The sequence below is a fragment of the Prosopis cineraria genome, unplaced genomic scaffold (assembly GCF_029017545.1).
Source record: "Prosopis cineraria cultivar Desert tree isolate PC_DT_omini unplaced genomic scaffold, ASM2901754v1 PC1, whole genome shotgun sequence".
Classification (NCBI taxonomy): domain Eukaryota; kingdom Viridiplantae; phylum Streptophyta; class Magnoliopsida; order Fabales; family Fabaceae; genus Prosopis; species Prosopis cineraria.
This window is the reverse complement of record NW_026555332.1, coordinates 55,757,061-55,783,895: the sequence shown is the minus strand read 5'-3', so window position 1 is coordinate 55,783,895 and position 26,835 is coordinate 55,757,061. Positions and strand designations below refer to the sequence as shown.

Below are 26,835 nucleotides of genomic sequence, written 5' to 3'. Positions count from 1 at the left end.
AAATATCATAAAAATAATATAATCTATGATAATTTTCAATAAAAAATAATGCCACAAGATAAATGTTATTCACAAAAAGTAAAAAAAAAAAAACTTTCACATGTTTGGGTAATGCAAAATTTGACCCCTGTCGATGCTTGGCCCCATGTGTCCAAATGATTTGTGTAAGGTTCGGTTAATTGGGCATTCAATCATAGTGCATAATCATACCTCCAGCCATATGCATCTTGTTGTTGCCTTCTCTCTCTATTGTGCCTTTCAACACTACAATTCTGTCGTGCTTTCCTCTTGTGCAATAGGAATGCTTGCATAATAGTCCTATTACTTGCTTTCACTCTTTATTCTTAATTATTGAATATCTTATTTAATCATTAGTTTTAATTATTATTATTTTTTATTGCATAAATATTATAATTATTTAACAGGCATTATTATTTTATTTAAATTTAGTCATATGGGTAATGTTGGAAGAAAAAAATTTTAAACCATTATGTTTCATTCATTTTATAATTTTCAAATAATAATAATGTAAAATTATTCCTTCACATTATAAAACATTCAAACAATAAAAAATTTTATTTTATTCTACTTCACTCCACTTTATTTTATTAATGATCATTTCTTTTCATTCAATTATAAACTTTTAAATGTACTCTATATCCTTAACCTATTCTGTAGTTGGAGGTAGCATGATAAAGTAAATTTTTAATTTTAATTTTTATCTCTTTAACAAAAAGGTTAAAATACATAAAACTTTTTTGAATTTTAAAATAATTGCATATAACTCTTCTTAATTTTAAAAATTTAAAATTAACCCCTTAATCTTTAATTTTATTTTTTAAAACCCCTATTATTAATTATGTTATTTTTTATGAGGGTTAAAATATCATTCAACTAAAAAATATTATTAAATAAAATCAAAACTCTTGTTATTAATTATGTTATCTTTTAATACTAGAAAACTATGCATTATTGATAATAAAAAAAATGAAAAAAAAATAACACAAAGGTAAATATTTAAAATTTTATATGATGATAATAACATTTATTTTAGTTATTATCAATGTTTCAACTATTCAAAAAATAAATTTTTTTATTATAAATAGTTATATAATGTAATATTTTTTAGTTAAATAATATTTTAACCTTCATAAAAAATAACATAATTGACAGTGAAATATTTTAAAAAATAAAATTAAAAAATTAAGGATTTAATTTTAAAATTTTAAAGATATGAGGTTATATAACTGTGTCAAAGTTTATGACAGTGTTATACATTTTAATCTGATGAAAATAATCACCGTCCGCCACGTCGCGATCACCTTCCTCCCTCGCTCTTGTTTCTCTTTCCAGGCGGCTTCTCTAAATTCGCCTCTTCTGGCACTAACACGTAGCATTTCCCACTTCGACGAAAAATCTGCTTAGCTTTTCTCACTTTATATCTTTCTTCTTTCTTGATCGCTCAACTCACAGCGACGCACTTCCTCAGAGTTGTCGGTCCTGCAAGGAGATACCGATCATGTCTCAGCGCAAGCTTAGTCGAGTTCCCAGTATCAGAGACCGAGTAGAGGATACTCTCTCTGCGCATCGCAACGAACTTGTCGCTCTCCTCTCCAGGTTCCAATCACCCTCTCCTCCTCCATCAACCTCCCCCACTCCCCAAGTGCTTTTACCAACTTTTTCAATGTGCCATCCATCTTTTGCATTTACTTTTCAACATTTTTTTTCTAAACTATTCATCATGGTTCTTTTCCTACTAGTTCAATCCTGTATCTTCAAATAGTTTTGAGAAAACCTGAGAAACTAGAAGCGTTCTTTTTCTTCTACCGATGCGATCTTCAAGTCGTTGTCCAATGAGAGAGTTTGTATCTTCCGTGTCTAACTTTTGAGTACTTTACAATTTTGCCCGAGGGTGACAGATTTTGGTGCTGAAATTTGCAAAGTTGTGTGTTAAAATTTCTTAATTTGTGTAACTATGTTAGTGAGATGAAAGAAAACACGAAGTCTTGCGGTCTTATGATGGGTTTGGTATTTCAGGCGTGTCTCTGTTTTGAGTTTTCCTTTTCCCTCTTTCTTTCATCTTGGTGAGAAAAAAAGATAATACTTGTGGATTTCGGTTTATTGATAGTTGCATTTTGCGTTTGAAGGTATGTGGCTCAGGGAAAACGGATTTTGCAACCCCATAATTTGATTGATGAGCTCGAAAGCATCCTCGGCGAGGATGAAGCATCACAGGATCTTAAAAATGGTCCCTTCGGCGAAATCCTCAAGTCCGCACAGGTTACTTGAACTACTATACTTTGGTTTTAAATTGTATTAGTCACCCCAGATGTCATATGACTCTCGGCAGACTTACTTTGGTCCCCATACATGTACTTAAAGTTATGCCAGGTTTATGCGATGTTTCCGACAAAACATTATTTATTTGTAGAATCTGTCTGAGTCAGACCGCATACCATTAATTACGATTAGAATGCTATATGTAGTTGCTGAAAGTGTGGCATCTTAGTGAAATTCCGCTTAATAACTGCCAGGAAATCCAGACCTAAACCCCGGAAAAGTACCCTATTTGATGAACCTTCAGCTTAAATTTCACTAATTAAACTGTAAGTATGAACTTATGGTTGACAAGTGAACTTCAAATGCATTCCCATCTGACCTAAGTGAGTTCTTTTGTCATATTTTCTACAATGACAAGTTAGCTGGTTCCCATTTTATACATGCTTCACGATGAAGTTTGTCCCTAATGTGACTCTGAGTATCATTAATCACAACCTATAAATTAATGGTTTCTAGCTTGTGGAACAGTCAATTTTCTAAAGGTCACTGCATTTGACTAAAATATGTTGCATTTCCTCTTTTCTTTTTTGCTGATAGGAAGCCATAGTTTTCCCTCCTTTTGTGGCAATTGCAGTTCGTCCAAGACCTGGTGTTTGGGAATATGTCCGTGTTAATGTTTATGAACTCAGTGTGGAGCAATTGAGTATCCCTGAATATCTTCACTTCAAAGAGGAACTTGTAGATGGAACGTAAGAAATCTATTACTTCACTTTTTCTGAGGTTGCATATTTTTTGAAGTTCTGATCTGGGGTTGTGATCTCTTAACATATTGATTTTTCTTTTCTAATTTTATATATTGTTAGGACTCATGGCACTTTTGTATTGGAGCTTGATTTTGAACCATTCAATGCTTCATTTCCTCGTCCATCTCGATCATCGTCCATTGGCAATGGTGTTCAATTTCTCAACCGTCACCTTTCGTCAATTATGTTTCGGAACAAGGATTCTTTGGAGCCATTACTTGATTTCCTCAGACTTCACACATACAAAGGGCATGTAAGTTTTTTAGTTTTCTGTGCTTAGCAGTTCCTTTTTGCACTATAGTGATTGTGCTGAAGGGTAATTTTTCTATCTTTAAATATAATTTGGTGTAAGTTTTATGTTGATATAATTTGATTTGATGATGCATGATTTTTTTTTTTATATCCACTCTGCAGCACCGTGCTTAATGATCATTTTTTTTCTCTCCATATTTTCTGTAATCTTCTTACATATCTGATTTTTCTTTCCCTTGATGATCTTGGCACAGACACTGATGTTAAATGATCGTATCCAGAGCATCTCCAAACTACAGTCAGCTTTGGTCAAGGCTGAGGATTATCTCTCTAAGCTTAAACCTGATGCAGGCTATTCTGAGTTTGAATATGTGTAAGCTTATCCTACATTTTACATGTCTTCACTATGCCGCTTGAATGAGGATGTGAGGATTTCACCACAACATTGTAGTTTAATAATTTCGTCTTTGATTTCTTTTCTGACTTCAGATTACAAGGAATGGGTTTTGAGAGAGGTTGGGGTGATACTGCTGAAAGGGTGATGGAGATGATGCATCTTCTCTCTGACATTCTACAGGCTCCTGATCCTTCTACATTAGAGACTTTTCTTGGAAGAGTTCCTATGGTGTTTAATGTTGTTATATTATCTCCTCATGGCTACTTTGGTCAAGCCAATGTCTTGGGTTTGCCTGACACTGGTGGGCAGGTAAATCTCATGAAGCATAATACTAGTTCTATTTTCTCTAGTCACTTCTGACATTTTGGCTCGTGCATTCATTGGAAACAATGTCTTAGCATCTTCCTAAAAAAAAGCTTTCTATCTGAAGGTTGTTTATATATTGGATCAAGTGCGTGCCCTTGAGAACGAGATGCTTCTTAGAATCCAGAAGCAAGGACTAGATTTCACTCCAAGAATTCTAATTGTAAGAGTGTTATCCTGGGTCATTTTCTTTGATTTGGAATAGCATTTATAGATGATTTTTGTTTAGTTATATAATTATTTTTACTGTCTCAAGGTTACCAGGTTGATACCTGATGCAAAGGGGACAACCTGCAATCAGCGGCTAGAAAGAGTTAGTGGTACTGAACACACTCATATCTTGCGAGTTCCTTTCAGATCACATACAGGAATTCTTCGTAAATGGATCTCAAGGTTTGATGTGTGGCCTTATCTGGAGACTTATGCAGAGGTTGGTCTTTGACCGTGGATAACTTAAAATTGACCCCAACTTTGAACTGTTTTAGAGTTTTGTGCTTTCTTAGCTTACTTTAGGATTCTGATATTTAAAGATAATATACAAAATTTGCTAGCCTTACCAATCCAATACTTTTGGTCGCACTTACACAGGATGTTGCTAGTGAAATTGCTGCTGAGTTACAGGGTTATCCTGATTTCATTATTGGAAATTACAGTGATGGAAACCTTGTTGCGACTTTATTAGCTTCTAAGATGGGAGTGACACAGGTTCTTATCTTTCTTTATTTTCCTCTTACTAAGCTATACAAAATCAGAGAGCTCAAATTATTGTCTTATGAGATCGCCATTTACTAGATGCAAATGTTCATATTTTGCAGTGCACAATTGCGCATGCACTAGAGAAAACAAAATATCCAGATTCAGATATATATTGGAAAAAATTTGAGGAGAAGTATCATTTTTCATGCCAATTCACTGCTGACCTAATAGCAATGAACAATGCTGACTTTATCATCACTAGTACATATCAAGAGATTGCAGGAACGTAAGTCTATTCTACTCGAGGATCTGCGATGGTTCACTTTATGATTTTACCCCCATTATTGTGCTCAATTATATTATATTTACGTAATTTCTCAATCCTGTCAGTTTTATATGAGCTAATGGTTATCAACATGAAAGTAGTAGCACAGATTATTTAACAATGTATTTGTGGAGTACGGCATACCCTATTTTAATTACTTGTGGAGGGATGTGCAGCTTGTCCAAGAAACAAATTTCTGGCTTCTGGGTTTGTTGTAGAGTACTTTGGCGTCTTAAGTTTCCTGAACAATTTATGGTGACTCTATTTTGTTGCTCATGGAAACCCATGCCAATGATAGATTTAGTTTCTGATTCTGTCTGGGCTCTTCACCCTCTCACATATCCACCTCTCAAAATCTTACCAAGCATCAAGTTTACCAGTTCATATCACATGCCTATGACTGTTACTAGCTTTTTGTTCTTTCCATGTTTTCCTTTTCTTTTCTTCTACTTCTACTTCTTCTTCTTCGGGATTTTAAGATGCAAGTTCTCCTTCATGCTAACTAATGCTACTGATTACTGACAGTAACTTCTTTCAGGAAGAATACTGTTGGCCAATATGAGAGCCACAGTGCATTTACTCTTCCTGGGCTCTACAGGGTTGTTCATGGCATTGATGTTTTTGATCCTAAGTTCAATATTGTCTCTCCTGGGGCAGATATGAGCATCTACTTTCCCTACTCTGAAAAGCAGAAAAGATTGACTGCCCTGCATGGTTCAATTGAACAGCTGTTATATGATCCTGAGCAGACTGATGAGCACATGTGAGTACAACCAGACAGATTATTAATTGGGATTATTTCTAGATAAAAGTCCGGGGTTACAGAAGTAATTATGATGGGCCAGATTGCTGATAGCAGTGACTAAAGTTAATTTTTTGTTTCTGTTGTGGCAGTGGTACACTTAAAGATCGGTCAAAGCCCATAATATTTTCCATGGCAAGGTTAGACCGAGTGAAAAACATTTCTGGCTTGGTAGAAAGCTATGGTAAGAACAGCAAATTGAGGGAACTGGTCAACCTGGTTGTGGTGGCTGGCTATATTGATGTAAAGAAGTCCAGGGACAGAGAAGAAATTACAGAAATTGAGAAGATGCATGATCTCATGAAGAAATATAATTTAGATGGTGATTTTCGTTGGATAGCTGCCCAAACAAACAGGGCACGTAATGGTGAGCTTTATCGCTATATAGCAGACACCAGAGGTGCCTTCGTTCAGGTATTATAAAAGAAGTCTATGCTTTGGTGCCTGACCTCTCAGATATGATTCTTAACCTTAGCTCTCTTGTCACAGCCTGCTTTCTATGAAGCTTTTGGACTGACAGTTGTGGAGGCCATGACTTGTGGGCTGCCCACGTTTGCTACTTGCCATGGTGGTCCTGCTGAGATAATTGAGCATGGCGTATCGGGATTTCACATTGATCCTTATCACCCTGACCAAGCTTCTGAAGTATTGGTTGATTTCTTCCAACGGTGCAAGGAGGACCCAGGCCATTGGAATAAAATATCTGATGGTGGTCTTCAAAGAATTTATGAGAGGTAATTTTTCCCAAAAAAAGAAATAAGGAATCGCAATTTTTGTATGATGCAGTTGCTAAGCATGGCATATGCAGGTACACATGGAAGATATATTCCGAGAGGCTCATGACCTTGGCGGGAGTTTATAGTTTCTGGAAGCACGTGTCCAAACTTGAGAGGCGTGAAACTCGACGATATCTTGAGATGTTCTACATCCTTAAGTTCCGTGATTTGGTGAGTGTTATTTATACGGTCGTTCTCATCTCATTTTTGTTTCAGGGCTATGACCCTATGCTTCTTGAATCCATGTCATCTCTTGACTCTATGCTCTTCTTGAATCCATACCATCTGTGTGTGGTCTGTTAAAGCATTTAACTGTTCATCCCACTTGGCCGGCCAAAATAGTGTTGCCAAGCCACTTCTGTAACCAAGTGCCTTGGGTTCGTGTGTGTGGTTGTGATGGAACAAAATTAATGTCGGCATGTTAATATTAATTTCGTGATCCGCGTGTTGCACAGGCAAATTCTTTTCCTCCAGCAAAGGACGATGCAAATTAACCCATCGGCGGTGCCTAGGCAATTTGCAGCCAATGTAATTCTGAAATGAGTGGATGAAGACACTCTGAGAATATGTAGTGTCTGAATAAAGTTCTGCTACTGTGTGCGTTACAATGACATTGTTCTCTGGTCATGCTGGGGCTTCCACGTCTCGTTTGTTTTTCTAATATTTGTAATGTATTGAAAAGAGAATCAAGGAAGCGGAATTCCTCTATTTCCCGCCATAAATTCATCACTCGCATTTTAACCCGATGGGAACTGTGGAAAGAAATGGAATGAGCATTGTGTTTGGTTTAATATAGTGAAGGTTGACCAAATTGGAGCGAAAACAAGCAGGGTTGGTCGAGTATTTTATTATTCAACAATTATTTTTGAAGGTTATTTGTTCTTAAAAATTAAACATGATTTACATCGAAGTTACATTTTTTAATTATCAAAGAGTTAATAACAAATATTTTAATATATTTTTATATTAGAAGTATTATCATCCAGCCAAGCTTAAATATTTATTCTTTTTATATGATATTAAGCATGATTATCTTATTTTATCAAATCATATTTTCATTTCTGTACGATGTCCATGCTTCTAAATAAAATACTGCAACCACCAAACAAATTTTTATAGGATTTTTTCTTCCAAAAATGGATAAATTTATGGTTCCTAAGGATATTATCGATTCCAAGATTGTTTAAAAAAAAAAATTGAAAATCTGGGAAATCAGGTTGTTGAGGGATATTTAATGGGACTCGTGGCGGAAGAGAATGGGCGTGCATGTCATGCTAAGTGCCCCCGGCCTCTTTAACCATCAACAAAATGGAGGCCCATTCAAGGGTTCATCCATTGGAAATGTGGAAATGCTTCAAGCAACGTCTTTTTCTTGGTTGTTAAATTGAAGAGAATTGGGCCCACATCACCAGAATGTCTTTGGCCCAACTCTCTAATTATTAGTATTTTAGCATCTTCCCTTCCCTTTCAACGGTCAAAATTTTCGCTATCCACTTTCAGGGCCGTCTTCCCACCACTTTATATTCCCGTCAGCGTACTCGTATTTTCTTACTAGACACGGGTTCTATTTCCATATTTTCTTGCAAGGAGATACAAAGCCTACGGTTGGAGATAAGCTGTTTCCAAGTTTCTGTGAAAAGTTATATCGTAAAAGTCATTGTTTAGTTCAGCAATGCCTCCCAAAAATAAGATAACCTGGATTTGATTCGGGACTTTCAAGTGCTCACAAAATAAGCATCTCACGATTTCCATATTACTATATCACAGCCTTACACACGGCCGGCTATTTCTGGAGTCAAAACATAAAAACATACCCACGACACCCAAGGTAAACCGCTAAACTCAAATAGTCAAGGCCCAAGTCCAATGAACTATTTAACACCGTAAAGCTATAAAAGAAAGCTATCCTACCTATAACTTGGCACTACAATGTGCTTCGAGGTTTGGGGCTGGCTCCCACAGCTGTCTAGCCTCTGCCCTCTAACCACCTCGTGCGCTTCCGAGGAACACGACTACCCAAAATCACCTCACAAAAGTAATCATATAACAACACGGAGAAACGGCTCCAGAGTTGGGAATCGCGTGCTTCTAGTTTCTGAGTCTAGAGCTGGCCAAATGAGTGAGCAAGATAAGCCAGTGCTCCCACCAGTGGGGCGTTGATGTATGTGGCTGGCTCTGATTGCTCATAATCTGACCGCTCGTCTGGGAACCTGTCATGGAGGTCGGGCCCACCCACGACGGCTCCCACCAGGATGTTTGGATTTGGGGATTGCGACTTCATCACACTGAACCCTGCCGAGCATTGGATTTTCCCCGGATGTACAGCAATTGACGGTAGAGACGATCCCCTGTGGTGAATCCTTCTTGGGTACCTTGGACCATATCCTACCATGTATGACATCTTCAACGGGTTGTCTCCCAGCAAGTAATCCACCTGCACAAACCATACTCATTAAGTAACTTGATTACCACACAGTGAAAATACAAATCACTCTCATGGTGTACTGAGATGGAACCTGTTTCTTGGCAATTGATCGGAGCCTCTTGGGGGTCATGGCGGCTCCGCCACAGTTAACGACCATGTGGGATGAGGTCAAGTATTTGGCATAGGTTAAGAGTAAGAAAGAAGAGGATGTCACATACTGCATGTTGCTATCACTCATCTTGAACAGAAGTCCACCTGCGCAAACAGTACCCCAGCAGCAACGAGGAAAAAGTGACCGTTACAAATTAATGAAACTGGACAAGACAGTGAAAAACAATGATGTTTCTATATTTATATATATATATATATATTTTTTTTTTTTTTTGGGGGTGGGGGACCTTACCAGGAGTGTATTGGGTTGAAGAGAAAGAAGCTCCGGGAATGAGAGAGCAGATGAAATTGTCCGCATGACCCTTGTATTCATGGAGGGATTGCACCCTTTCAAGAAGAAATTCCTGAATTCAAGAAACCCCAGTTTAATACCGTCACTATGCAAGTGGGGCCATGGTTAGAATGGGAAGTTGATGAAAATGGGACCTTAGTTAGAAGTATCCTGGCTCCGGCATGCTTGTTATCCCACCCAAAGGTATTGTCGAACTCTGCGGCCCCAAGGGTTTGTCCATTAACTTGTATGTAATGCAGGTACATTGGGTTCTTCGTCGCCTTGTGCAGCCAAGCAGCGCCCCACAATAGCTCATCCTACAATGTTTTCAGGGACATCAAACAAAGACTTGGGCTCTGCATCCCTCTTGATACGGAAAACAAACTTCCTGCACAACTCAATAGAGATTAACACTTAACCTGATAGCCAGAATAAGAACAGTAGAACGGGCACACGATGGGCTTCAAGCCGTTGCTGTAGGATCCCCTGTATCTATCAGCGAACTGGAACACCTGTGCCCAGAAAATAACCAAAACCCGAGATTTTATGCATATTAAGGCTTCTATTAGACCATGAATGGGTTGTCTGGAATCAATGGCTCACCCTAATAGCTCTTCTGATTAAAGTTTTAGAGTACATGGGGTCGCTTCTTCTGAAAACCAGAGAAGCAGCCGCAAGAGCAGCGGCAGTTTCAGCGGCCACTTCTGAACCTGGGGTGTTCCTGTCAATCTTGTACACATTTCTTGGGGTATCCATATCTTCAGGTCTCTCCCAACAGGCATGGTCCTTCTTCGCATCTCCCACCTGCGAGGCCAAAACGATGTCAATATTCTAAAATGATGCTTAAAATGAAGTCACAAGAAAGGTGAGAGTAACCGTAGACGGAAACGACCTGAACATAGATGGTGTCTGGATGTGCAGTGGCTTTGAGAAGATAATCGGTAGCCCAGCGAATGGCCTCTCTGGCATTCTGCAATTCAGCTTTCATGAGACCACCGAACTCAATCACGCTCCAGGAAAGCATGGTAGTGGTGAATGCCATGGGAAGACCGAACTTGACATTGTCCCCAGCATCATAGTACCCTCCAACCAAATCAACCTACATTGCATTGTTAGTTACACAGATGTAAGCAACCCCCGCCTTCATTTCCCACAAGAATACAAAGAGAAGACTGGAAATGCTAAAGAATAAGAGTAACAAGATTTAGAAAGTACATGAAGGGCAGAGCCATCTGAGAGAGCAGAGTCTCTCCTCCAGGTCATCCTCTGGTTGGGAGGGAGCCTCCCTGATCTCTGACCTTCAAAAAAGAGAATGGATTTGGAGAGAGCATCTCTGTAGTTGTGAGTGGCAAGATGAGGGTGGTGGAGGTGGCGAGGAGGGTGATTGTGGCGGAGAGGGACGGCACGGCAGGGAAGCAGAGTGGCGGAGAAGAGGGTAAGAAGGAGCAGAAGAGCAGGGGAGGGAAGGAAGAGAGGCATAGTGACAGTGAAGTGCCCAAAAGTAATAATGTCGACCCAACCAACCAGCAACAAACCTGCCACCTGCTTCCAGCCGCAATGCCTCTCGGCTCAAAGCCATGTATTTATAAAGCAAAAACGGACTCTGCACTCTGCAACGTCCTGCTTCTCGGGTACAACAATAATTGGCTCCACATGCTCCTACTCGTCTTTTTGGCTTTAATCAATTAATTAATCCATTCTTATTCAATAACACTTGGGAATTTCGGAGAGATGTCTGGGTCGCCGTGCAGAACACTGCAGTTGCAGCTGCAGGCTAATAAGCCAATCAAGGGAATTAATTAGGATGTCTTTCATTTTCTCCCGTCTTGCCATTAATCGTCAGGTTATAGAGACGTAAGCACGAGATATGATTAAAGGGAGCCATTCAGCCAAAAGTACCTTATTCAACCAGTGTCATAGTTCATCTATTACGTAAATCCGGTCGAACTAGACTATTAAACTATTTTTTTAATTAATTTAATAAAATTTTTAATTTATCATCAATTCAACTATAATTTTAATCATTAATCTTTAAAATAGTCTTATTTTTAATATTTTATTTGTAAGTCAAAAGACAAGTTGGTCAAAATTAAGGCTCTTCATCCTTTTGCTTTTACAAAAGCAAATATAAAAATATAGTTAAAAGGAGATCAAACTTAAAAGAAGCTTGTAAGTAAAATTTCACTCTCTGGTATTTAAAATATATGACATTTTTTATGTGTTAGTGTTAATTCAAAATGTATGATATTTTCTTTAAAAAAAATTCATAGCATTAAATTTTTTTACAAATGTAATTTTATTCCTTTCTCTATTCTTCTATATAAAGTTTCTTTTTGAAAAATTTTGTTTATTTTTTTATATCATAAATTTCATAATAATTTTAAATAATTAAATAATTTTATCCTTATTTTCTTAAAAAAGAAAAGAGATATTAACTGTGAGTTTTACTTGCTATCATGATGTTAATTGTGAAATTATTATAGGTAAAATGGAAAAGAAAAAAACTTATATATACTTATCCTTATATGCTTAAGACATTTATTTTTAATTAAATTAAAACATACATATATCTTTTATATATTATTTATTCTGTCACAAATTCTTATTATTAGTATTGTTAATACATTAAAGTTCACGTGTTGATTTGATTAGACTAAAATATATTGAGTATATGAAGCTAAATAGATAAGTTTTGTCCAACTGAAAATCATCATGGTATTATATTATCTCAACCAAAAACAAATTTTTATTGATACAAGTAATTTAGTTAAAAATACTTTATGCACAGTAAGGGAGGAGTGATTAAAAATGTTCTATAGGTTTTATTGTTTTAAACTGGATGGATGGCGTAGGTACCAAAATACATTCTCTACACTGTGGCTATACTCTCTGATACTCTCCTCTCTTGATGAAAACACGCATAAATGAAGAAAATCAAAATCACAACCATTCATGCTTTCATCACGGACGAAGAACGAATCCTCCGGATTCCGGTATGCTCAGCGGGCAAATAATTATTTAAAGAAAAAACAACGATTTATTAAAGTGTTGTGGTCCTTAGTTGTAACTTTTAGAATAGAACAACAATGTGTAACAGAGGGTAAATGCCTCTTTGGGGGCATTATTTATTACTCTGAAGGGAGACACGTCAAGTGTTTGGTGAAAGAAGGAAGGAGGTCCAAGGTGCGTGGAAGCAGAGCAGAGAAGATGCCCATGCCATAGCCGAGAGCAGAGAGCGGTCAGTGATGAACGATTAAAGAACTCAGAAAAGGCGAAGCAGACTAACACTCACTCAATCTTTGTGCTGTCTCGACTACACATTTTCATCCCAAAGCGATGAAAGGGTCCGTGTTGGCCCATTCACAGCATCGGATAAGCTTTTCTTTTCAGTGACCCCTTCTGACCTTTTGGTCACATCTCTCCCCACCCTTACTTCTGACAATGCTTCTACACTTTGTAAGCTTCCCTTCCCTACTTATTTTATTCACTCGAGTTCAATCATGTTCTTGTAGCTGCTGCGTTTTCATCAAATCAAGTTGCGGTCATTTGCTCGACACGCATTTCCCTTCTACATGTCATCAGAATATAAGACTGAAATATCTTAAAACTGGCTCGGGGAAAATACATACAGATATATAGCATGTGAAGAACTGTTTGGACTAAATATGAAACGTCACTCAAATAGATCACGAGGTTAGTTGGGTTGAGTAATTGAAACGTCAAGCCTAATATAAATAAAAAAGGCAGGCTTTGAAGCTCAATAAAGTTCACAATAAATAAACATGTCGAAATTCCATCAATTTCAAATATTAGACCGTTAAGACGAAAACACGATCATAGGTAATGCCAAAATCTACTCCCAAATAGTTTAGTGAAACAGGTTATTTATTAAAATGAAGAGACCGTGCTATAAGTTTCGCGGGATATCTGATTTTTCAGTAGAATATGCTAAGTCTCAAAGAAAAGGTTTTTCTTATTAGAAACTATAAATAGAAAGAAGAAAAACAGAGAAATTCAGTCAACACTCGATTAAGACTCGTATAATTTACATTTACTAACCCTTTTCAATTCTTAATTTTTAGTCTGTAATTTTTAAACACTTCAATTAAATTATACATTTGTTTTACTAAAGTCTACTATCTTTTTACATTCAAACGAAATGTAATAAAGAAACTTGAGATTCATTTCATTATCTATTGAGATTTAGCATATTTAACACACTGGTATTTGTTTTTCAACTACAAACAAAAACAATAACTTTGCACCACGATTCTCCGTGGATGATTGGAGTGCTTATCCAATGCAGAATTATTTGGTGGGGCCTGGTCACTAATGAATATCTGAAATTACCATACTGCTCAATTATTAAAAGAGTGAGTAACTAGATAGAATTGAGTGAATAAATTGAAATATTTATGCCTTTGCGGAATGAAATCAGACAAGGGGAAGAAAATCGAGACGGCTGGCAGAAAAGGAAGAAGAACGGGCTCAACCGTGCAAAACAAGGTTGAAAGGGGGCATATGAAATGGAAAGGAGGGAAGCAAGAAATGGAGTCAGAAAAGTATGGAAGAGCAAAAAAATATAAACACGAATTTGATTCTTTTATTGGGGGGGTGAAAGGAGCAAACTTAATGATGAAAGGGAATGCAGAGAGGGGCAACACATGCACGTGGTTCCCAAAATTCTTCGCATCCTCTGGCAATACAAAAAGTCGATACATCACTCGTTATTGGCCTCATGGATGATTCACAAAGCTGACACCACGTTCCTCTCCCTTGCCCTCCATAGCTTGCTTGTGGGTCTGGACAATATATATCCTCCCTCTTTTCTTCTCCAAATATTAATTTTCCAGCTTCCCTTGCAGATAAGATGCTCATTCTGTAGGCCCAGGGTTCATAAGAATTGCATGAGCTGCTCCTCGTGGTCTTTATTATCTCTACTGATCTTCAAACAACTACACTTCATTTATTAGTTTTCAAGACTTTTGTGACCCTTCGTATCATCTTTCCAGCTCGACATTCAAGGTGGCGGTCTCTCCGTCTGATTGACGACGAAGCTAACCGTAGCCGTTATAAATTGACAAAACTATGCCTTCCACGGGGACTTTTGTATTTTTTCCGTTAAAAAACCGTCACACGGAATTCATACTCTCCGTATGCAGACAGAATCTCAGAATCGAAGATTATCAACTCAAATAGAGCAGAAAACTCACAGTAAACTAAAATCTCACTTTTTTTCCCTGAGGGACTGATTTGCTGTGCCGATAATATGCAACAGAATTCAATCGCATATTATTAAATGTTAAATATTAAACCAGGGCCGTGCAAACAGCAGGGCGGATGAGATAATTGTCTTAGGACCCCTGTAAAATTTCCTACATGCCGTAGCTATTATATACATGTGTGTACATTTGTACTGTTATTTATTTAATTGCATATAATTAAAGAGAATAAAAAAATATTTCTTCATGTTGAAAAACTCTCATAATTTACAATATAACATTACTTATTGTGTTGAGCTTGTTAATTATTTATTTAAAATAAATAACGAGATCTATGATATACTAATTTACACTGCATCATCTTGTTCTAAACTCCCTTTCAATCTAGTCATCCCATTTTTTTATTCTAAAGCATTACCAAAGATGAGTATCAAGGTGTTCATGACTTTATGCCATTAAGGTGGGAACTTTAAACCCCGTTAAAATTTTGTTTATGATTTATAAAAAGTAAAAGCACACGCCAAGTTTTGCTCATGATTTTGTTTTAGATCTCAAAATTTCTTTCCGCGGCCTGATTAAGTTAAGCCATGATCGTTTTTTTTAAACGTGGTTTATTATTATTTTGCCTCTTGGTCATCCATATTCCATAACATAATTGGTCAAGCATCAGAGAGCGGGCCCGCCCATGTCTGACGTCTCAGTGTGAACTCTGACCGGCTTCGTTGAGTCCTCTGTGAACGTTCGTACATCGCCTCATCATGTACTTTCCCGCTCTTTTTTTTTTTTTTTTGATACAACTTTCCCACTCTTTTAATTACTCCACCACCTTTCATTTCCTACAATTAAAAACATTCCTTTCGGATGCGGATTGGATAACAAGTTTGGGCCTGTAACCAATTGGGCCTAGGATCCATCCATAAGCACTTAAAATACAACTAATTTAATGTCTTGGACTATCAATTCCAACCGAAACCGATCGGACTGCGTTAGTTTTGCGGTTAAAGAATTTGTACTCGGAGCTGGAGAATAGGAGACACTCAATTGACAACGAAGAAGAAAGTTCAGCTGAGGTCAAGGTAAAAGGGAATGGCGGTGGAATTCAACCAGTCATTTCCCTGAATAAACCGGGCGGCCGTGAACTGAGAAGCCTCGGCGGAGGAGTTGATGACCCTAAAACCGGACCATCCGACTCTGGCCCGCGTATCAGAGCCAGGACCCCTGTTCATGAACTCCCTATAGTACAGCGTGTCCAGACCCAGGGTCCCGTTCCATTCCAACCACCCGGCGGGCTGAATCAGATCCTCTATGTAAGATTTCAGATAAACCGTCCTGGAATAGGGCTTCCAGGGGCGTCCCAAGTAGGTCTTGAACGAGGACTTGACGGGGATCAAATCCTCGGCGGCGGCGACCTTGCAGTTGAGGATGGAGATGCCGGTGCTCTGGTTAGGGTCGTCTCTGCCCTGAGCGGTGAACATGTTCTTCTGGTTGAGGAGAGGCCTGCGTGCGTACAAGTTGCAGTTCTGGAACAAAGCGGCGGCGTTGCCGAAGATGAAGTCGACGGTACCGTAGACGTCGCAGTCTCGATAGAACTGTCTGAGGGAATGGACGTAGAGGGTGTCTTGATATCCGATAAAGCTGCATTTGTAGAATGCGGATAGGTCTGCGCTGTTTCTCAGGGCCACGGCTTGGTGCTTGCTCGCTCCCGCTGAGTTCTCGAACGTTACATCCTTCGCTATGAATCCCGTTCCAGCCACAGCTGAAATATTTATATTTATATTTATATTTATTTTGACAAAAAAAAATCTAATTGATGTAAATGAAATTATATAAACAACAACATTATCTTTTAAAATATTATAATTTAATAATTTTTTAATAAAAAGATCATTTTACAATCAATAAAAAATTATTTTTTTATTAAATTCTGATAAGTTTTTTTAAAATTTATAATTTATAAATAAAATTTATTATTTTAAAATTTATTTTCAATAATAAAAATTATATTTGATCAATTATAATTTTTATTTAATTTTTTATAATTCACATAATAAAATTTTTTATTTTTTAAATAAAATTTATAATTAAAATTTATTTTTTAATAATAAAAGTATGCTTAAAAAATTATAATTTATTGTTTAATTTTTATAATTTATAAAATAAAAATTATAATTTTTTAAATTAAAGTTGGAATTGAAATTTTTTATTTTTAATAACAAAAAAATAATTTTTTATTATAAAATTATAATATTTTGAAGTATTAAATTATTATTATTTTTTTATAATTTATCCCAGTAATTTTGGAATTTGTTTTTCTCCCACGTTCCTCTTAGTGGCTATGGTGAAGGAAGTTCCATCCGCGTGGAATTCTCCTCCAATTACACGTGGCCCAAATGGGTTGGTCCAACACAAATGCATAAATTATTAAGGCTCTCCTTTCCAAAAAAAAATGACGGCTCCTAATTCCAATATACTGTTGGCTGTCGTGTCGTTTTGTCCTCCCTAATCCTAGTGATGTGATATGGCGTCGGCAACTCAGAAGAATATTAAGTGTAGATTAGATTATGATTAAGTCGGTTGAAGGCATTTCTCCCTCCACTCCATTATTTCATTATCCATTCCATCCCTATTATTATAAAATTTTGTCATCAAATCAAGAATTAATTAAATGGTTAACTTTAAAAATAGATTAAAATCTTGAAGTTATGTTTATTTAAACATAAAATTTTCTTTCAAACTGTACATCATTCTCTTTTATCTTTCATGATATAGGGATAATATTTAAAAATTATAATTAATATTTTTATCAAATACCTTGTAAGAACCAAAGAATACTTGTAAAAGTGTGTTATAATTGAGATTAAAAGGGATATATTTTATATAAATTAAGAAAATTATTAGATTATTTTGGTTGACAAAGAATATGTTAATATTCTAGGATAAATTGGCCCCCTAATTGAAAAATTTTTGCACCCAAAAAATTTGTGCAAAAATTTTAAAAATTTAAAAATTTATAAGACCTTTATTATTAATATACAATGATATGTTATTGACAAATATAATAAACCTATCATAATATAAAATATAATAAATATTAAACCATTTGTTTGGTCTGATCCTATGACATGAGTTATATTTATAAAAATTCTTATTTTTAATTATGCTTTCATTGATATGATTAACAATTTTACCCAAACTTTTAATCATTCGAGGTAGGGGTGAACATTGATCGATTTGGTTCGGTTCAGTCTCAAAATATGCAGAACTGATTGATTGAATAACATTGAAAATAAAAACCAAATCGAACCAAACAAACCAATCAAACCGAAATTTGATAATTTGGTTCGGTCAGTTAATTTAATTTTTTTATTTTATATTGGGCTATTGAAATTAGGCACATTTTTTTAAATATTAAAACAAACAACACTACAAAATTGAGCCTTTTTTATTAATTTTTAACAATGTAAGCCTATTTTAATTATACCCATATGACATAAAGCCCAAATATTACAAAGTCATGAATAATTAAATAAACAACCACAAATAAACATCGATGATCAAATAATGGTCCCATAATTCAATCACAACACCATAATCTGGTCACAACATCTATTGATGAGAGTGATTGACCGAAATAGGGTTTAAACTTTCAAGTGATGTTATTATTTTTTATTCTTTATTAAAATAAAAAATAAAATAAAATAAAATAATTTATAAATTAAATATAATTTATAAATTAATAAATTATATGTAATTCGGTTGATTCGGTCTATTCGATTTTAAATTTTACTAACCAAATCGAACTAATCAACCAAAATATTTAAAATAAAAAAATCGAATCGAATCGAAAAATTAAATAGACCGAATCAAATAGACAAAATTCGATTCAGTTCGGTTTTGCTCACCCTTAATTCGAGGTATACTTGAAGGCAAGTGATTGGAAGTAAATAACTACATAATTATCGCAACTTGTCCAATAAAATAAAATGAAGTATAGTTAAATCAATCCCAAGTTATAAATACCCAATTTTGGAAATCTCTTGAAAACTAACTTCATTTTTTTTTTAAGAAACAGATATGACTACAGGTGCGATTGATCATGCCGTCAAGATTCAAGATTATGTAAAATCTTAATTTGGTAACACTGGAAAAAGCGCAGACAGGGACAAAAAATGTGTTACCAGTCTTTATTGATCACGGGCAATGCAATTTACTTCAGACTAATTCAAATCTCACTCAAGTGGGATCTTTTTTCGGAAGAGGTTTCACAGGTAAAAAGGAGGTCTTTTGAACCATACTAGTTTTTACAAATCCCAATACCCTGTGGGCTTTACCGTTTGATGGTAAAATTTGAATGTCTTGGGTCAGCAAACATATGTTTTTTTGTTTTTTTAAATTTCAAATGAATGTTAAATCTTAAAATATTAAATTAATGAAAATTAGATTTCAACAATTTTTTAAAAATGAATTAAAAATATTGACTTAAATAATTGTAAGTTCAAAAATTTTAATTACATATTAGACATCTACTATTTAACTATAATATTCAGATTGTAACTAATATTTTTGTTTAAGTCTGTAAGAATCGATGTTTAAAATTTAATTTTGAAAAAATTTATCAAGACTTAATCATCATTAATTTAATCTTTTGAAACATAATTATCAAATTTTCCTTTTATTTTTTTAATGACAAAAAAACTTAAACGTTAAAACTTACTAATGTTTTTTGAAATTATGAATCAATATCCACTTGACATTGTTTTGTCTTCTTTAGACTCAAGTTCGCCTTCGGCTGCAGATAATAAAGAAAGAATACGTGCATGCATGGACCCTACAATAAAGTCCAAATCATTTAGTAATTCAATCTATCGCCCTCCTCTTTCAGCATCCAACTAAGGCCAAGCGAATCGTCCAAAACAATAAAGCAGCCAGACCTTTTTCTTCTTTTAATATTTTCCCTATGCTTAAATCCATACCATCTGCCTACTATACGGAACTTACAATTAATTGCTAGATATTGCAGGGGTGCTGGAATATATGGACCTTGATAAACCCAAAATCTTTGTACCTATGATTCCATTGTCAAGTTCCTCTTTTGTTGTCTTTTCCACAATCTTCTGTTACTCTTTTATGTACTGATTTTTAAGAAGTGCACCGCATGCATACATACTGAATCTCACTCGTTATTACGCCAGCTGCCCGGTTTGTTCAGATATTTTAACTTCAATTCTTCTAAAACTAGAATTATTAAATGTGTAGATGGACAATTCATTGATTCATGATCTTAACCTACTACCAACAGGAGATAATTAATAACAGAGGACTAAACGAAGCAAAATGTGAAGAGGAAAAAAGTGTGTGAGACGCACCTACGGTGGCCGACTGAAAAGTTGTCCATCCGTCTAAGACATTCCTACTGGCTTTCACAACCGTCTTCCCAATTCCATCCCCGACGAACATTAAATTGGTCTTTTTCCTGATCACCTCCACATTCTCAAAGTACGCCCCGGCTTTTATGTGTATCACAATCCTGTCGTACAAAATCAAACACCTTTGCTAACAATCATTCGCTCAGCCCAAAAGAGAAATGTATACACGATAGAAAATAACAACGTGCTTGCCTGGTCATGCTGGAGTTCGGAGCTGCATTCACAGCCTCCCCAATAGTGGTGAAATTGCCCGTGCCATCTCTCGCCACCACAAGATCGAACCTCGTCTCATTCACATTTGCCTCCAGGAGCTTTCGTTCTCTAGAAGACAACCACGAAGGGAACCCATTTTTCACGTTTCCATACCCCGGGAAGATCTCGGTCTCGGAAGCTTTCTTCAGTCCGGGCACTTTCTTGAGCATGGCCAATGAATTGCTAACATGACGCCTGGTCTCGAATAACCTGTCCTGGATCCTGTCTCTGACATTCCCCCGGCTATGAGCAAATCCATCAAGACACGTGTACAGGTTAGTCATTGCCCCGCTTAGCAGTGTCTGCAAGTCACGGTAACGCTTGAAGCCTATTTTGGCGTTGGAGAGATCAGCCGTAGTGGTGCCGAGCTCGTAGACAGTGTCATCAAACAGCTGGAGACAATCGTCGAGGGCTCTCTGTTCGAGCGGCTCGAGATTCCTGAGGTTGTTTCGGAGGCCACTGCAGTCGTGGGAGGAGGATTTCACCTCGGACACCGCGTGATTGATGACAGAGGAAATGATTTGGGGGACAGATTTGGAGGCAAGATCGGGAAAGGAAGCAAGGGTTGAAACGCAGAGTCGTGGGTAGAGTGTTCCTCGGCATGTGGTTTGGGCGACTTGCAGGTGCTTTTGGAAATGGAGGTGTGTTTTGGGGTGGCTGGTGTGATGGGGAGGAAAAAGGTGAAGCACAAAGGCGAGGGAGAAAATGAGTACGAGAGCGAGCGAAAGGGCTGTCCTGCTGCTGAGGTTATACATGGTGAAATTTGGAAAGAGGGAGAAAGTGAGCGAGTGAGGAACAGAGAGTAGTGGGATTTTGCTATTCGGAGAATGAGAAGAGAGGCTGGATCAAAATAGGCGTGGTTAATTTGAGGTTTGCCCGTGATCTGATCACAGAGATGGTATGAAACTTTATGAAGGCTCTTTTTGGATGTACTCACCTCACATGCAATGAACCTCGACATTATTACCTGATAACTAAAGTGAAAGTGGTACCTCGAGGCTTCGACCGAGGACAGAATGTGTGACAGCTTCAATCATTTTGGCTCCAACATGGTGTACTGCCGCGGGGTTATAAAATGGGATAGTGGTCTGTGCTCCATTACTTGATCACGGGACAAAAGTAATTCGAAATGACAGCGTTTTGCATTTACTTTGACGCACTGAGTAGCCGTATGGGAAGACGTAACAGTTTGAATCTAAAATTTCTTTATCTGGTGGCTTCACCTGTGAAAGAAGCGAAGCAGGATAAATGCTCTCGGGGGTCCTACAGGTGGTGCGATGACGTGGCTGAAATGTGTATAACTTTTGCCACACGTTTCAGTTGGTTTGATTTAGAGGGAGACTCTTGATTAGTTGCGTCTCCCCGTTGGAGAGAGAGTAGAGCCTATTCCCTCCTGACAAGACGGGGAGGTGGCTAAGCAAAATGCAAATCTTAAACTACTGCTAACGAGTATATCCATGCAACACAAATTCTTGATTATGAAACGTTACTAATTCCTAACTTCAAACCGAGAGCGTCTTCCATGAAAAAGGAATAAATTGAGTTTACATGTCGCGGGCCGATACAGGTGGGCTTTTGTGGAGCCTGTGTTGTGAAGTTGATATCTCGATCGGGGAACCGACGCTTGTGCAATCTTTCACTGTTATTTTCCCCTTCTCTATTTTAGGCTGGGTAAAAAGGTAAACGCCGTTGACTTGTATGGATTACCAAGACGTAATTGCAGCCAATTGAGTTCAGAGGTGAAAACGATGCATCATGCATCAACATTTAACAATATCCAGAGAGTAAGAAATGCATGATGTGGTCGTAGCGAGCATGAAGAATCCTAGGAAATTAGAAGACACTTTGGGCTTTAGAGTTGAAACTGAATGGGATTGGTCTGATTGGACAGTCCCTTCTGAAACATCCGATGAATTTGAAATGATACACAGAAGATTAACGTGACCCTTACATAAGGATGACATGTACAAATAAAAAATGAGAGTGGACAAAAATGCCTTACTCCAATTGAACAACTCCAATAACACCGTCGAACAAGCTCAACTCGGAGTTGTCAAGCGACACTTTTTCAAACTAGAACAATGTTGGGTAAAAATGGAGGGGGAACCACGCATTGCATCATAATGGTCCGAACAAACAAAAACAGACAACTAGAATCACGGGATTATTTGAGACAGAATTAGATGCTTCATCTTCATGACCTTTGCTATTTTCATAACTTTTTTATCCATAAATTATAATAAGTATTTATAACTTTCATAAGCTCCTAAAAAATGCTTTTAAATACTTTTAAATCCCATAACTCTCTCCATTTAGAATTAAGTTGTTCCATAACTATACATTTGCATTAATTTTTTGCCTACTTAAAACTAGTATAAATAGCCCTCATTCAATTATATTTGGAATCGAGAAAGAATAATATAATTTTTTTTATCAAAGTGAGATTGTTTTCTTTTTCTCATTTGGCTCCTGACCCAGTTTGGTATCAGAGCAAGGTTACAAGTCTGATGGGAAGTGACTGAGAGACAAGGAGGTATGAGTTTGACCTGAAAAGGTGAGGTTATAGAGGTCAGTTTGCCATTGCCACTGTTGAACACCTGTTTTTGGTCAACTTCAAGTGAAGCATACATTACCATCGTGCTTAGAAGGTCCAAAAATCCAAGACTATAGATTGTCCACACATGTATGACAGATGTTGAAAATGATTGTGTCGACAACTTGTTAGCCTGAAATGTCTAGTCAGTGGCACTTTATATTTGTGAGAGTGTTCTCTCTTTTTCCCTTGGCTCAACTACTATTGCTCTTCAAAATATTTTCATTTAGGAATTAGTATTTTTCTTCTTAAATGCCCAATACGCTATAAATAATTCAAAACTAATTATGACAGAAAATTTTTCTCTAGCTCATAGAAAGGGAAGGACAACCTTGCAACATAGAGTGTCACACATTTTCCTATAATATCTTACAGTTGTCTTCTTATAGTAGGAAATCATGAGTGTGACTTCCGCATCAAATAGGGAGAGGAACCTTTCCATTTCTTTTATTCATTTCCCTCCACTTTTCCCATTTCAACATTCATCAATTCTATAATTTTAAAAAATTCATTTAATAAAATAACATGTGTGGTTAAAGATGGGAGAAATGGAGGAAAATGGAGAAAAAGAAGTGGAGAAACCTTTGATCTTACCAAATGCAATGTTGACAAAGTGACTATACTTGCTCACCCTCAGCCTACGTATCATCCTTAAACTGCAATACATACGTTCCCCGGCACGATTGAAATACATCTTCAGAATATTTTGTTAGTGACATAGCATTTCTTCTATCTACGCAGCCTCTTCATGGAAGCCACTTTGTTAATAGCAAGTTCACTTCGATGCAATGCTCACGGGTGGAGTTTGACTGAGTGCTCATATTCAAAAAGATACTTATATGCATTAAGCACCATTATAATATTAAAAGATATGTTAGACCCACACTTGGCTTAAGTCCTAGTCAATTTTTTTAATCACTTAGAATCCAGCACTGAGTTAACTTAATGAGTTAATCGCAGATCTCGGGCCTTTTCACCATAAATGGGATCTAAAAAAACCAGCAAACTCACTGCAAAAATTTTGTCATTTACCACCATAATAATGGCTTCTAAAGACTTCTTCCATGCCACATTGTCGACTTTCCTTCTTCTTTCCTTCTTCATAGTCCTAGTTGTTTTAGATGAATTCAAAATTAACCCTGTTCCTCTAGACACCATATGCAAGATCACCCCAAACCCATCTTACTACAGACCCTTACTTCCAAGGCAACCCGCTAAAATGCACGCTTTTGGCAGGTTCTCCATTCAAAAATTGTTATTTCAGGCCCGAAAGCTTTCCAACTCTGTCAAGTTTTATCTTCTTAATCACTCAACCTCATCACAAGGCACGATTCGTGCAATTCAAGACTGCATATTTTCTGTCTGAACTTAATGTGGAGTACTTATCCAAGTCCGGCGAAATGAGCACGACTTCCGATTTGAGCATTAAGAATGGGCCTTTTGGCCAACTCTCTGACGACACTAGGCTCCAGAGTTTGTCCCTGGCTCTGTTTGCGAAAGGGTGGGTGCGTGAGGAAAAGAGCAAGAGAAGCTGGGATTTCAAAGGGTGGCATCCAGGTTTACGAAATGATCGTTTACCTTTAAAGATTTCAAACCGAACAAGAGCCATCTACGACTCAATTAGAGGCAAAAGGAAGCATTTAGATGATGAAGATGAGAAAGAGAGTGTTTTGATTAATGACATAGTAGTTGAGTTAAGACGGGAGTGGAAATTTCTCCACTATCAACGACGTTGTCATTGCAGCTCTTGTTAACAATGAAGCAAGTGATGGTTATTTCTTGATTTATATCACAGAGGGCGTGTATGAAGAATACGTGTCCATCCCTGTCATGTCACAAGCTGTTTCTCATGATGGTCGGAGATGGAATTAAAAGCACAATCATCATAGGCAATCACAGGGTCGACGATGGCTGGACAACATTCAATTCACTGACATTTGGTAAGAAAATAATCATTTAGGTGTTACACAATGATACTGAAATCATATTGAGAGGCCAGAAATGAGATTTTGCATTGAATTGCAGTTGTGGTAGCACCGGGGTTTGTAGCAACACATATGACATTCAGAAACACGACAGGGCCAGGCAAGTTTCAAGCAATGGCAATGAGAAGCGGGGCAGACCAATCCACATTGTACAGGTGCAGCTTTGAGGGGTACCAAGACACTCTGTATCCACATTGACTGGGGCAGTTTTATAGAGAGGAATGCGATATTTACGGCACAATAGATTTCATACTTGGAAACTCAACTGTTGTTCTGCAAAGCTACAACATATACACTCGCCTTCCATCAAAGGGACAGTTGAATCCCATCACTGATTAGGGACGAGTAGACCCAAATCAGAACACATGCATTTCCATCAACAACTACACCATCAAAGCTGTAGACGACTTAGCTGCGAGTGGTGGCAATGTAAAGACTTATCTTGGAAGGCCATGATAAAAGTATTCGAGGATAATTGTGAAGCAATCATTAATGAATAGTCTGACTAACCCTGCAGAGTGGTCTACATGAAGTGGGGATTTTGCACTCGACATTGTGTATTACGCAGGGTTTAATAACCGGGGACCTGGAGCTTATAATAGTAGTAGAGTGACGTGGTGGGGTTATCATGTGATTAATGCTGGAAAAAGACCGATTTTCTATATATATCACCCTTCAATTTGAATTAGCAAAAGCAATGTCTCCTTGCAGCTAACTTCACAGTTTTAAACTTTCTGCAGAGTGATGATTGGTTTCCTCGGACTAGCGTTTCTTACCTTAGTGGGCTCTATATGAGCTAAAAATCTTCCATCCGGTGTTTCTGTTGCTTCATGTTTTCGTTTCTTTGTTTGTCTTCAGGTAAATAACTAGCGTAAGCAGGGACGAAGTGTGCCTCGTTTCACGGTGCTTACCGATCAATTTGATTTTGCTATATTTAATGAGTTAGCGTTTACTTCTCGTCAATTATATTGATCTACCTTAGTAGTGATTGCTATACAGTGTAATAATTGACCAATTCACGAGCCCAGGCTAAAAACCAACCTTTGAAAATTGAAATAGATAGACCCATAAAATGATCCCCGCTCGAATCGTTGATCACTTCCCTCTTCTCACCCACCAATGCCACTGCTACTCACTCTTCACTTCAAAGTTCGAACAAGCCCCTCAATTCCACAACTCTCCCAATCTGCCCCACCTCCGACATTGCTGCCGTTGCCGCCACCTACGTCGCTATGACCTTGGACCTCCCCTTCCTTTAAATTTCCATGGCCGCCATCTTCTCCATACTCCAACACTCCTCCTGTCTCGACAACATTGTCTTCAACTTCATCTCCGCCACCTCCAAACCTTCCTCCTCCTCCTCTATCCTCAACCACACACTCTCCACTTCTTCCCTTACCTCTGCTTCTAAATCTGTCCCTTCGAGGACTTAAGAGTGAAGTGATGATTTCGCTGATGGTCTGTTTAAAATATAAAAAGAACCCCCAAATTGCTAAATGAGAGAAAAGAAGGAATGAAGAAGACGAGTGAGCGAGAGTTTTAGTTTGCAATAAAAAAATATGAAAAAAAATATCCACGTGGAGTTGGGTTGGAAACCATAGAAGTAATGTTTTATCAGTATTGTTGATATTTTTTTTCCATGTAGGATGAGTTAGGGCTGAATTATGATGAGTTATAGGCGATAAGGACAAAATTATAAATAATAAAAAATTAAAAGATTGAGTTATATATAAATTAAAAGTTTAAGAATTGAATTAGATTAAATTATAATCGAAGCATCGAGTTATAAGTAAGTT

General features: G+C 37.1%; 3 protein-coding genes and 2 pseudogenes across 3 annotated transcripts; 3 read left to right on the top strand and 2 right to left on the bottom strand.

Moving 5' to 3' along the window:
- The first annotated feature begins 1,391 nt into the window (after positions 1-1,391).
- On the top strand, positions 1,392-7,440 carry LOC129314448 (sucrose synthase 2). The gene is made up of 15 exons (XM_054957887.1): positions 1,392-1,617; positions 2,148-2,280; positions 2,878-3,029; positions 3,144-3,336; positions 3,590-3,708; positions 3,825-4,041; positions 4,163-4,258; positions 4,352-4,525; positions 4,684-4,800; positions 4,911-5,077; positions 5,655-5,879; positions 6,011-6,332; positions 6,408-6,652; positions 6,727-6,865; positions 7,150-7,440. The coding sequence occupies exons 1-15, from the start codon at positions 1,520-1,522 to the stop codon at positions 7,186-7,188; spliced, it is 2,436 nt and encodes an 811-aa protein (XP_054813862.1). The 5' UTR covers positions 1,392-1,519; the 3' UTR covers positions 7,189-7,440.
- Positions 7,441-8,380: 940 nt separating this feature from the next.
- Positions 8,381-11,117, bottom strand: LOC129320500 (endoglucanase 17-like). Its single transcript, XM_054965996.1, has 8 exons — positions 10,777-11,117; positions 10,454-10,660; positions 10,165-10,365; positions 9,981-10,073; positions 9,717-9,878; positions 9,523-9,634; positions 9,211-9,374; positions 8,381-9,128 (listed from the first exon to the last, which is right to left on the bottom strand). Exons 1-8 carry the CDS (start codon positions 11,038-11,040, stop codon positions 8,796-8,798), a joined length of 1,536 nt encoding a protein of 511 aa, XP_054821971.1. The 5' UTR covers positions 11,041-11,117; the 3' UTR covers positions 8,381-8,795.
- Positions 11,118-15,651: 4,534 nt separating this feature from the next.
- LOC129321301 (pectinesterase-like) lies at positions 15,652-21,523 on the bottom strand. The gene is made up of 3 exons (XM_054967063.1): positions 20,402-21,523; positions 20,150-20,310; positions 15,652-16,539 (listed from the first exon to the last, which is right to left on the bottom strand). The coding sequence occupies exons 1-3, from the start codon at positions 21,214-21,216 to the stop codon at positions 15,845-15,847; spliced, it is 1,671 nt and encodes a 556-aa protein (XP_054823038.1). The 5' UTR covers positions 21,217-21,523; the 3' UTR covers positions 15,652-15,844.
- Positions 21,524-22,351: 828 nt separating this feature from the next.
- On the top strand, positions 22,352-22,461 carry LOC129296629 (U6 spliceosomal RNA; annotated as a pseudogene).
- A 1,635-nt stretch (positions 22,462-24,096) lies between these two features.
- LOC129302729 (probable pectinesterase/pectinesterase inhibitor 20) lies at positions 24,097-25,839 on the top strand (annotated as a pseudogene).
- Positions 25,840-26,835: the final 996 nt, after the last annotated feature.